Source organism: Hydra viridissima, unplaced genomic scaffold (genome assembly GCF_058129835.1).
Source record: "Hydra viridissima isolate aposymbiotic clone 2 unplaced genomic scaffold, HvirCarnegie_v1 scaffold_2, whole genome shotgun sequence".
NCBI lineage: Eukaryota > Metazoa > Cnidaria > Hydrozoa > Anthoathecata > Hydridae > Hydra > Hydra viridissima.
Genome location: NW_028324301.1, coordinates 13324872 through 13337247, shown reverse-complemented (window position 1 = coordinate 13337247; position 12376 = coordinate 13324872). Strand labels below are relative to the sequence as shown.

General features: G+C 32.8%; 1 protein-coding gene across 1 annotated transcript; it reads right to left on the bottom strand.

Moving 5' to 3' along the window:
- Window positions 1-9741: 9741 nt before the first annotated feature.
- Window positions 9742-10773, bottom strand: LOC149892046 (uncharacterized). The gene has a single exon (XM_090078055.1). The coding sequence runs from the start codon at window positions 10771-10773 to the stop codon at window positions 9742-9744; it is 1032 nt and encodes a 343-aa protein (XP_089934181.1).
- Between the last annotated feature and the right edge of the window lie 1603 nt (window positions 10774-12376).

The window sequence follows — 12376 nt, the reverse complement described above, 5'->3', positions numbered from 1 at the left end:
TAAGTGCTGGCAGTGGTCCGTTGTCGGTCCGCCTGCTTAATGTTTGCTGGGGGTGTGTAAAAATTTCAAACCATTTATTTATTCAAGTTTTATATATGATTCGAAAGAGCTCTGAACTTGTAATAAAATGGTGAAAACTTTATGAAAAAAGAATCATTACAAAAAAAGTTATGCTCATTTAAGTAACATTATTTTGATGAAGCATTGCTCAAGAAAAATGCAACTTTCGTATAAAACTCGCGTTCGGCTAACAGCAGCTTTGTAATAGAATCATTGTTGATTTGCGCATGATTTTGCATAGTGAAATGTGCAACTAAAAAAGTTTCGAATTAAAGAAACAAAGTATTTTTAATGATTAAAACGTAATAGTAAAATTTATAATAAAATTTTATATAACATGTATAAAAAAATATCGCGTTTTTTTTTTGCAATATTTACAAAATTATATATATATATATATATATATATATATATATATATATATATATATATATATATATATATATATACATATATATATAATATATATACTTTCAATGGTTTTATTACCTTAATACACTAACATTGAAAATAGCTTCTCCTACACTGTGCATAATACGATAAATTGTGTTGGTAGAGATTCCATGACAGTCTCTGAGAACATGAAAAAAGACATTTGTGCCAATTAAATGAAGAAATATCATTATCTGGAAACGTACTGAAATGCTTTTATTTCGCTTGGTATAATGTTGCAAATCATCTTTAAGCCTAGTTTCTAAAAATCTAATAAAATTCTTAGGACTCGATACTGCTCTCGAAAAACGTTGTCAGAAACATCTTCGTTAAAAAAGCGGCCATTAAAACTAAAATGAAATTGAAGAACAAAACAACAAATATAATTTCTGCGCCTATTTAGTATGATTTCTGATTTTATTCGATAAAAAATCAATAAAAAAACATCAAAGTTTAGTAATTTTAAGTGATGTTTTAAACACCAACCTCTCAAGGCAATCGGTGGCGAAGCTCATTTTCTGCAACTTCGAAATCTAAGTCTTCATCCGAAAAAATTAAATCATGTTCCTATTTTAATTTTACACAGTTTTTTTAAACACCAAATACTAGAATGTAAAAATATTCATAAAAATAGAATAGACAGCACAGCCTACTTAATAACTAATAAAATTTATTAAGTAGGACTACTTAATAAAAATTAAAAAGAAATCGTTGTTTTCAATGACGTATTACGAATAAAAAAAGTTCGTGAATTTTAGTGACGCATACGTTTTATGCTTTATAGCAATAGCCGAAAAAAATACAAACAGCGATAAATTCTTCGAGTTTACGAACTTTTTTTCGTAAAAAAAATTTACGTGAAAAAATGCGTTTTTACGAAAGATTTTTTTTCTCGAAAAAAACTGCGAACGGCCCCATTTTGAATTTGGCCGCCATCTTGGTTATCCCAAAACAATTTCACGGAACCTAGAATTTTATTTAAAACTTTGTTAAACCAAATCAAAATATTGCAATGATTGCAACCAAATGATTGAATAATTGGTCAGTTTATGCTTGCTAACTTATACTCTCATGTAAAAAATTATTTGCTAACTGATAGTCTTCTTCAGTTCATTTCAATAACATTCGGAATACTGAAAAAGACATTCAGATAGCTGTATTTCAACATGCGGTTGAATAGTATTTTATGTACGTAAACTAAAACAGTAAAAAGCGCAACTTTTTCATTACGTAATAAAAAGTAATTAAAAAGTTCTTTTGTTTTCGGATTATTTTTAAACAAAAATCTTGCATAATTAAAATTTCACAAAATTTTAAATTTTATTTTAAAGAAAAGTTTTAAATTGACCTTTTGCCAGATAACGACGCCATTATAAACGCATTGCATTTTGGGATCGCCTGGGAGCAAACAAACTTCCAACATATATAATTCTATGCGAAAATCAGCGATTATTGTATTAGCCAAGATTATTACTCTTATTTATTTGTTTAAATATGGTTTTTACTTCAGTAGAATTGTCAAAGTGGAAAGTAGATGACTTAAGAACGTATTTATTATCAAGAGGTGTCCCGCTTGGTTCAGGAAGTGCACGAAAAGCGCTTTTGATAGAAAAAGTTGTTATGGCAGAAGCTTTAAACCTACCATTGTTACCTACCACTGATAACCGTATCAATGAAGTAAACAACAGTCGAAGAAGAAAGTTAGTTGTTGACGATGTTCATTATATTGAGAATGAAGTCAGGTTAGGCCATAATAAAACATGTACTGGCAAAAAACAACAATGGGATGTACGAGTTGTAAATGAAAAATAAATAAATAAAAGAATAAAAATAAAATAAAAACATAAAATAAATAAAATAGAAAATAATGTGTATATATATATACATATATATATATATATATATATATATATATATATATATATACATATATATATATATATATATATATATATATATATATATATATATATATATATATATATATATATATATATATATATTATAAAATTAAAAAAATAGAAATGAATATATATAAAAAAAATTAAATAAATAGAATAAAATAAAAAGAAATAAAAATAAAATGATTGAAAAAATAAATTTTAAACTAAATAAACAACTAAATATAAACAAAAGTTATACATTTTTATGTTTGATTTTTTAAAATCTAATTCACTACAATCATACATTGGAATGCAAAAAAAGCTGCGTTTTGCGTTTGCGTTCCGAAATAAAAACTCACACGCAAACTCAAACGCATTTGAAGCAATTTATTGCGTTTAATTACGTAAACGTAAACGCAATTTACGCAAATAACTGCGTTTATGCACGCATTTAATACGCAACTTACTCATATAAAATGCGTTTAAAAACGTAACTCAAACGCAACTTACACGTATAAATGCGTTTACAAACGGAACTCAAACGGAACTTACGCATATATATATATATATATATATATATATATATATATATATATATATATATATATATATATATATATATATATATATATATATATATATATATATAGAAGATACAGCAAAGGATGACAACTTTGTTGGTACTTAAAGTTTCATACCGGCGTGCCGGCAATCATCAGCCAAAATACATAATGAAAAAAACGTTACAAAAAGAGAACATTAAAGAAAAACGAAAAAACCGTTAAAAATGTCGTTAAAAAAGAATTGTTCTTATTAATGGCTTCAAATTAGTCTTTACTGTCAAATGACGCAAGCATGTATTTATTCATATGCCTACACTTACTAACCAGCTCTTGCTTTTTATTTAATAAATTTGCGCCTCTATAGATGGCAATTTCAGTTTTTTCATTTAAACATAGAGCGCATCTTCTTGTGCTTGGTTGATAAGGCATTGGCATTTCCTGATTATACTCCATTTAATAAAAGGTTTTCCGTTTTTTTCTTTTATGCGCCACACTTCCTTGGATAGTTCGGTGTCGTTTTTGTATTTTACAGTATTGAACCACTTAATGTGGTTTGCATAACGTAATTTAAAAGGCGGTTCACTTATGCCAATATATATTTTATCTAAATAGTTCGGAAGGTCTGAAGAAATAACAGCTTTGTAAAGCATGTTTTCTGTTAGGCAAAGTTGATTTAGTGGACAATGCAACCTGTTGATACAATTGCAGGATTTCTTATTTTGATCTTCAATATCTTCGATGATTTTTTGGTTATGCCAGTTTATTATAGATTTTAAATTCGGCATGCAGCTGTAACTGACTTTCAAAGTGTTTCTATTGAATATTTTGTTCAAAATATGCTTAGATGGAAAATGTTTGTCTACCAAATTAAGAAATGATTTGCCAACTTTTGTGATCACATTTTTGCTAAATGGTGGGTTGAACCATATAATGTTACGCTTTCGATTATACTTCTTTCTGGTATTATTATTAGGAGTATTGTTATATTTTAATTTATGACTATATCCTGCTTTATTTAATGCCTCCTCATAACACTTAATAGCTTTGCCGAATATTTTTTCACTGGATGAAAGTCTTGATAATCTGCGTTCCAATGAAATGGGTATTTGCTTAACAATATTCGGAGGATGGTTTGATTCCTTATGAATATAGTTTATTTGATTCCCTGGCTTGCTATAGGGTTGGTAAGTAGAATCGTTTAAGTTCAAAATATCTAGGTAGTATCTAGGTAAAATATCTCAGTTATATTTATGGCTGTAAGCCATGCACTCTCTGTAGTCTAGGACTACTAAGACTTGCCGATTCTGGCGCATTTCCATTTTCTATAGAAAAAATGACATATCGGGTTCTGACGCATTGACATTTTTATAATTCTGCATCCTGATTTTCTGCAATCATGAATTGTGTATTCTGTCACATTGTGATTTATAAAAATACCGCATTAGTATTTTTATAATATAGTGATTTGCTATAGTTAATGAATTCAAGATGGCGTCGTGTTTTTAATTTTTTAATTTTTTAATTTCTGCAATCATTTTTGTTGACTTACCTTTTTTGTGTCCTCGTGTTCTAGACCAAAGAGTTGATCATAGTCCATAAATGTAAAGCACGGTTTTAGTTTGTAATGCCCAATAGCCAAGGTGTGAATTCCGTCTTGCAAGATGTGTCTTTTGTCATCGTTAGCGCTGAGTGCGACTTTGTTGATCTCTTCGGTGTAAATGTTATGCTGATGAGATCGGATAACGTTCATAGCTGCAAGCTTTTCATTTCCACTGAATAAGCAGTCTTTATAATCTTGATGAGTGATGCGTTTATCAACGACTTTCTTTTTAACCCCTTTGCATTTTTTGTGTTCATCTTTAGCGATCTTGTAAGAGTAGAGCTTAGGACGAAGTCCTACAAACTCTTTAATTAGTTTTCCACCAGCCTCGTCTTTGAACATACCGATAATCTTATTATTTAACCCTACTTTAAACCCAACGTTTTCAATAGCAGGATGGTCTTTAGAAAAGTTGCTCGTGTCAAATTTGGTTTCAAGATCGTCAGAAATGTCTTGATAAAAATCATCCGTTTCGATTTCATAGATGAGCGAGTCAGTATCGGTCATGAGTAGTTTCGCGCGATCTCCGTATTTAGGTTTGATATAGTTGTAATTGAAATCAAACATCAAAGTTTTGCTTATGTCTAGAACGCTTAGTCCTAAGTAAACAGGCTTGTTGTAAAAGAGTTTTGTTCTTTTCATATGAACTGCAGTAAGGTTTTCATCAAAAATGGTATTTCTATCATAATTAGACTTTCTTGACAATTTCAAGACTTCTTTTCTTGTGGTGATGAGTTTAATATCAACATGCTTTCGAATATTCTCCATGGTTTTTCCAAAGACAGAGTTATTCATGAGTTTAAAAAATTCTTTTTCAAACTCGTTTTTAGCTTTTGCTCTTAATCCAGTGTTGAGATCGATGTATTGTTTCATGAAGGATTCTTCTTCAAAGGTGACACCTCGATGAATTTTAGTAGTGACCAATCCAAGTCGTTCATAGAGCTTTAGGTTTTCATGATGAATGACGTATTTTTCTTTGTTGTTTAAATTGGGAACCAGCTTGTCCACTTTATTAATTTTTAGTCTTTCAGGAGCTAAAGGATAGTCGTTGTGTAAATCGTGTAGGCTTTCGGGATAGGTTAAATCGACTTCGAGAATGCAAGGCATGGATTTCCAATTAGCGAGCTCCTCTTCAGTCATCCATCTGAATCCTCTAAAAGGAAGAGGCTTACACATAGCCCATCCATATAAATTATTTGCGTCTAAATACTGAATGAATTTCGATGGTTGTGAAGGATCATAATCACTCATGTATTTGTTATTAGCAGTTCCATGTCGTTTGCTGATCATGCAAATTCCACCGCGTATCCCTTTTTCTATCATATGAAGCATATCAATATCAGACAGAAGCTCTAACCGAATTCCAGTGAGTTTCAACATACCATCCCAATCCAAACCAGGTGAGGTATAATACCAAGCAGGATCAAGCTTGTAATAGGTACGGCACACGTCTCTGAAATTTTCAAAGATATCAGCAAGTATCAACACGTCTGACTTGTTGTACAGTTCTTGATAATCTTTAAACGTTTTACATCCAAATACATCCCAAACGTTTTGCGCATGCGTATAGTCTTCACAGCTTATCCCCTCATCATTTAGTTTGGAATAGAATGCTTCAATAGGAGGTAATTGCGTTTCGGAGAACTTTTCAATCGAGTTCACCCAGTCATAAGGGTAAACTCCTTTTTTTCTTAATAAATCAAACTTTTCTCCAGAGTAATATTGAGCAACGTTTTTGCATTGGTCGTTGTTTAGATTTTTAGCTAGATCTTCTAACTTGAAACTCATGAACCTGTAGCTGTCAATAAACCTTAATTCTTTCCATACTTCACGAAGTTTACCCTTCTTATCAGTAAATTCTCTCACTTTGATGCTTTTTGTGAAGCTGATATATTTTTCTTCATTGTTGGGTATGCAATTGAGCTTTCCACCTAATTTCTTGATGAACAAATGGCTGTCATAGCCAGACAAATTATGGAAAATGATGGGTATGAATTTTGGAAGTTTATAATTCAAGTTGCATTTGTTATGAGCAGCACCACGATACTTTCCGGTTAAATGACAGTGATCCCACACTTTGTCACTGTTAAGATCATCTTCGCAAATATGACACAGGGTTGCAGTCTCAAAATTCTTTTCATCCTCATCCGTTACCACTTTCTTTTTTACTATATCAATCTTGTCAAGAATCTTTATAAGGTCAGCTTCAAGCATGGTTATAAACTTTTGAGCTACGTCATCCTCTTCGCTTTCAGCTGTGTACATGACTGGTTCTCCTTTGTAAAGGCTATCGTCAAAGCATTTGATATAATAGCAGAAGGAGCTTGGAACGTGCTTTTGATATTGTCTGGTGTACGACTCTTTAGAATTCGGTGTGCAAGTGTTAAGAGGTTGGATGAAACTTTCAAAGTCGGCATAGACAACGTATGGAACTTTCATACTCCTTTGATAGTTTTTAAACCGAACCGTCGTCCCTTCTTTAGGAAGTTCGATTCTTACTGCATCGTTGTCATAACAATAAGGTTGATGCTGTTGAAGCTTTTCTTCCTGGTCATAGCCTTGCAAGCAATTTCTGCAATAATACATTTTGTGCTGATGATTTGATGTTTGTGTAGATAATAACCGACTCAAACTTTTAATGAGACAGTAATGGTCAGTGTCTTCGTTTGAAATAAGCAACAAATCAATGCAGTGCTTTCGATCTACAAAGTCAGATATTTTCAAAGGGTAAAGTTTTTTATTTTCATACCCAAAGACGTTGATGCTAATCGTTGGGTTATTCTTTTCAAACTTATTGATTTTATTAAGCTTGACAGGAAACTCCATTCCTTCCCAATTCAGTTCTTCTGATTTTAAAATAAGATCATTGTCGATTCTTTCGTTGTCTCTATTTTTTAAATTCAACGCTCGAGTGACTGACCATTTAAAGCATTGATCATCCTTGTTTTCCATGTTGATGATCGCCTTTTTGTCTTTCAGCTCTTTAGGCAGCTCCATATAGGAAGAACCGCTGATAGGTTCGTAATCAGTAAAGTTAATGTCCATCCTTATAATCTTAGACAGGATACTATTAGATCCTAAAGCATTGTATTTAACACTATTTTCCAAGACTTTTCCTTCCATTTCACCCATGAGCTCTCTTACATCCGTAGTCGCTAGAACAATCTCTGATCTTGATGAAAAGCTCGCTTCTCGAGTCACTTCTTCACCAGTCATCATGCTTACAGATTTCATTTCACACGTTAAAATAATTCTTACTCTGGTGTTTCTTTCCCCCTCCATGGTTTGAATGGCAGACTCTCTCACCAAATTAAAAAAGGATGCGAGGTCTTGGTATTGAGAAGGTCTATAAGAAAATTGTCTTACAGAACTCTCTGCTGAATGTTCAGTCATTTTAAACTTTACTTTAATTGGTTTTGGCAAGGGCTGTTTATACTCTGTTTTTAATACAAGCGATTTGATAGACTTTATTTTTTCATCGATTTTGGTCGCTGCTTTGCTTACCTGATTCTTGACTACTTCAGGAACGTAAGGCTCCACCCATTCTTTAACATCATTAAACTTAGTTTTAACATACGACGCCACACTTTTTACAGCCGACGTCAGACTTGAAAAAAATGAAGGTCTAGGTGGAATGACTGGTTTTGGTGTTATAGCAGGTGTTAAATCTGAAACAGGTTCGTCAAGGATAGGTCTTTGCAAATGAGCTGGTTTTGGAGCAATAGGAGGCTTTACCACAGGTCTTGGTGGAATGATTGCTGGTTTCGGAGCAATAGGAGGCTTTTGCACTGCGGAAGGAACAATCCTTACTTTTGTTGGCTTTATTGAAACTTTTGTAGGTTTTACAGAAACTTTTACAGCTGGCTGAACAAACCTCACCACAGTAGGTCTACGAAAAGCAGCAGGAGGTTGTAAAACCATTAAAAGATCACCCTTTCTCATTTTAGAATACCCTCTTATTTTTTGCTCTTTAGCAATTTCTTTTAATTCTTTCAACGTTTTGTTTTCCATTTTATTAACACAAGATTTTTTATTTAAACCATTTTCAATTTTTAAATTTGACATATATCAAATTTAAAATTTTCTACCTCCAGAAATCTCATATTTGTAACCATCTATCACTTTTCCATTTCTGCATTCAAAGTACTGCCAGCTATGTCCTGTCTTTTTATGAGTCTCGTAAGCAGACTTGTACTCAGCCACCTCACCAGTATCCACATGAGTTATTTTCAAATGTAAAGGATTATTTCTAATTAAACCAAGTCTAGCATATTTTGGATCGAGAGGTTTCTTTTCTTTTTTCTCATGTATTCTAGGTCTTCCCACTGGTCTCACCTCTTTTGAGTTTTCCAAAATGACATCTTTATCAATCAAGTTGTTCTCAACAGCAATCATCATGAGCGACATTTTATTGTTTGACGTTTTGGAAACCCCATTTTCTTTCAGCAATTTTTTCAAAAGTTTTCTTGTGTATGTCATCTTTTTTATTTGTAAAGATTTTTTTTAAATCAAATTCGATTTTTTAAAATTTATGTCATTGATGAAAATTATTCTAAAGTTTTCATACACAATGTCATTGGAACCAAGCGAATGATTTAAAATTGCGCTTTTTAGATTTCCAGAAATCTTTTTCTTCTCCTCGAAATCACAATCCAAACCAAGCACATACTTGTCAATCATTCTTAACTTTTCTTCTTTAGGCAAGCCTTTCCAAGTACTGAGATGATCTTTGATTTTCTTTTCCATTCGTGAATATTCAGTCTCACCACTCCATACAAGTCGGTAAAGCTTGTCTCTCTCTCCATCACTGTACTCTTTTGGAATATTAAAATCTCCGTTTTCAGTGACGTAAACAGATTCGCGAAACACACCTGTTTTTCCAAATGCAAGAAGCTCAAGATGTCTTTTTTTATTTATGTCAGTCTCTTTGATACTACATTCTAGAAAAAATGGAAAAAACTGTATCATTTTATTCTTCTTTTAACAGATTTAGATCCTTTTTCGGTCTACCCACAGGTCGATCTTCCTTCACGTCTTTAATCAATATGTTTTTATCAATCAAGTTGTTTTCAATCGCAAGCATCATGAGAGACATTTTATTGTTTGACGTTTTGGAAATTCCGTTTTCTTTCAGTAATTTTTTCAAATCCTTTTTCGTATATCTCATTTTTTATTTAAAAAAAAATATTATTTTGAAAACATTTCAATAAACAACATTCATTCTGCTTCCATCTGATTTAAGTCTGAGCAATTTATCGGAAATGAGAACGGCAAAGGCTTGAGTGTTTGCAGGAACGTTTGCATTGAATGTCGCTTTTATTTGTACATCTATCACTGAAGTTTTTAACCTCTCAGCTTGCTTGCTTACGTCAAAAACAAAAAGAGGACAAATGTATCTATAATTCATAGCAGATATATTGGGTTGAGCTATAATTTCGTTTGTTCCATAAAGTCTATTGTCAAACTTAGAAGCATCTCTATAAGCTCTTGAGTATTTGTTGTTATTAAAGTCTAAATTGTAATCCACAGCGGGATACCTTTCACTGTTTAAAGTGACATATATGTTCTTCAAGTCGCAGTGATTAAAGACTGCAGGATTCTCTGTTTGACTTCCAGATTTATTGGTTTGAAATCCGACAACAACATACCTAGGCCTTTCACTAGCAGATCTTGCGCTTAGCCTCCAACTAAAGTTGTTGGATACAGGAACAGCGATGGTGTCGCATTGTCTAGATCTGAACGAAAATGGAACATCTACTTTTGATTCAATGATTTTGTAAAGATTGTTGCTAGCTGCCACAGAGGGTGTGACATGAGGCATAAACAAAGATAATTTAGTTAGATCTACTTTTCCTGCAGCTGTTGCTTCTGTTCTAAAAATAACATCACTATCGCTTTTTCTCACAAGAGCAAGTGTATGCTTAAATCCATAGAGCACTTTATCGTAATCGTCGCAAAATCCAAAAATGTGTTTTAAAGGGATGCAAAACGAAAACGTTCCTTTTTCTTCAGTTTGCTTGATGATGTAGTCTTGTCTAGCTTTAAATCCAGAGTTGTTGACAAGATCTGCTAAAGCTGTTGTGTCTCTTTGCCACAGCTGATTCATTCCTTCAGACACTGGGAACTCTACTGGATATTTAAGGTATCCAATCATGGTGGTAGCTTGTCCAGGTTCGTAAACGGTCTCCACCTCTTGATTCGACAACTGATAAGAAATCTGACTGAACATAAACATGATACCGTTGTTAACAAGAGTAACGACATCTGCATCAGCGTAGGAAGTTCCATCCGCTTTTAAAAGTCTTCCTTCAACCAAAAGGTATGCCTCAGATGGAAGCGTGAACAAATCTTGCTGCTCAATATTGATTCTTATTTCTCCATCCACGTTTAGATTCTTATTCACTGGCTCGTATTCGTGAAACTCGAATCTCTCAATTTCTTCATCCACAATAATCTCTTCTGTAAAATTTAAAACATCGGAATTTGCCATTTTTTATACATCAAAGAAAAAAAATTTTTACATCCTCATGCAATCAAAAGCCCATTTCCTCTTTTTACCAAGTCTTGTATTCTAATCGCGTTGTTCTTCGACAATCCTGATCCAAACATAGAATATTCATCTATAACTGGTGGTGCTGCTACCGCTGCTTTGTTAACAATGCTTGAAATAATTTCCTTGCTTTTAAGACTGAGATCATTCTTTGCAGCTGGCTTTGGAGTTCCAGTCTTGGCATACAATTTCTCAATGGTTTTTTTACCTTTATCAATAGCAACATCTTTAGCAGTGGAAATGGCTGTTGAAGCTAGCTCTTTCCCTGCAGATTTAGTAGCCATGATGGCTTCTCTCCCCAGTTCAGTTTTTGCAATTTTATTAGCCAAAGTAGATGCTGCTCTTGAAGCGCTTGAAGATGCTGCTCTTCTCAAGAAATTCTTAAGCGTGTCCATGATTCCACTTCCACCCACAATATGCTTCTTAACATATCTATTTCTATAAACGATCATTTTTTATTTCCAAAGATTTTTTTTTATTTCATATCGATATACGCCATGATAGCCTTGTACTCGTCTTTATTAATCCTATTCTGTCTCAACAGCTCATCGCAAATGGAAACAGCTACATTTCTTGACCCTTTATTTCCAGCATGCCATGCAGCGATGCTCAAGTTGAGCTTTTCCACAAGAGCATTTGGATCGCTCGGAAGAATAATAACACCATGACTTTTTTTACCCTTTTTATTCATCACGAATTTTTCCCAAATGGGCTTTATAATCGTAACGTATTTTTCAGCTCTGGAGGCTTTTGGCTTGTTTGGATTTGCATCAGACTCTATTGCTTTAGTTTTAATAAGTATATTTCCATAATTTTCAAGATCATCATTAGTGTAATTGATTTTTTCAGGTTTCGACCTTGTGATCAACTCCCAAAGTCCTATTGTTCCTTTATACTTTTCTCCATCAATAACAACATCGTTTTCATCGATGGTTATTTCTTTTTTACCGATATACATTTTTCCGCGTTCTTTTGAGTGAATTCCAAACACTCTGTCTGCAACATTTCGTATAGAGGCGTATTTTGACAAATATTCCAAAGCAATATTTCCAACATTCATTCTTTTAATGGACGGTAGATCGCTTTCTGGATAAGTCAAAGCCAGTGGAGTGCTTTCAGCCTCTCTGTATGCGATGCTCTTTAGTTCGTTTTGCATCTTTTCATTGCTTTCAATTAGAGGCTTGTAAAGCTTGCTCAAATCAGTCTGAAGATTAGCATCATAAATATTTTCATTCAAACTATCTTGATAGATTCTTTTTCTTCTTTCAACAAGTTCTTTCACAATTTC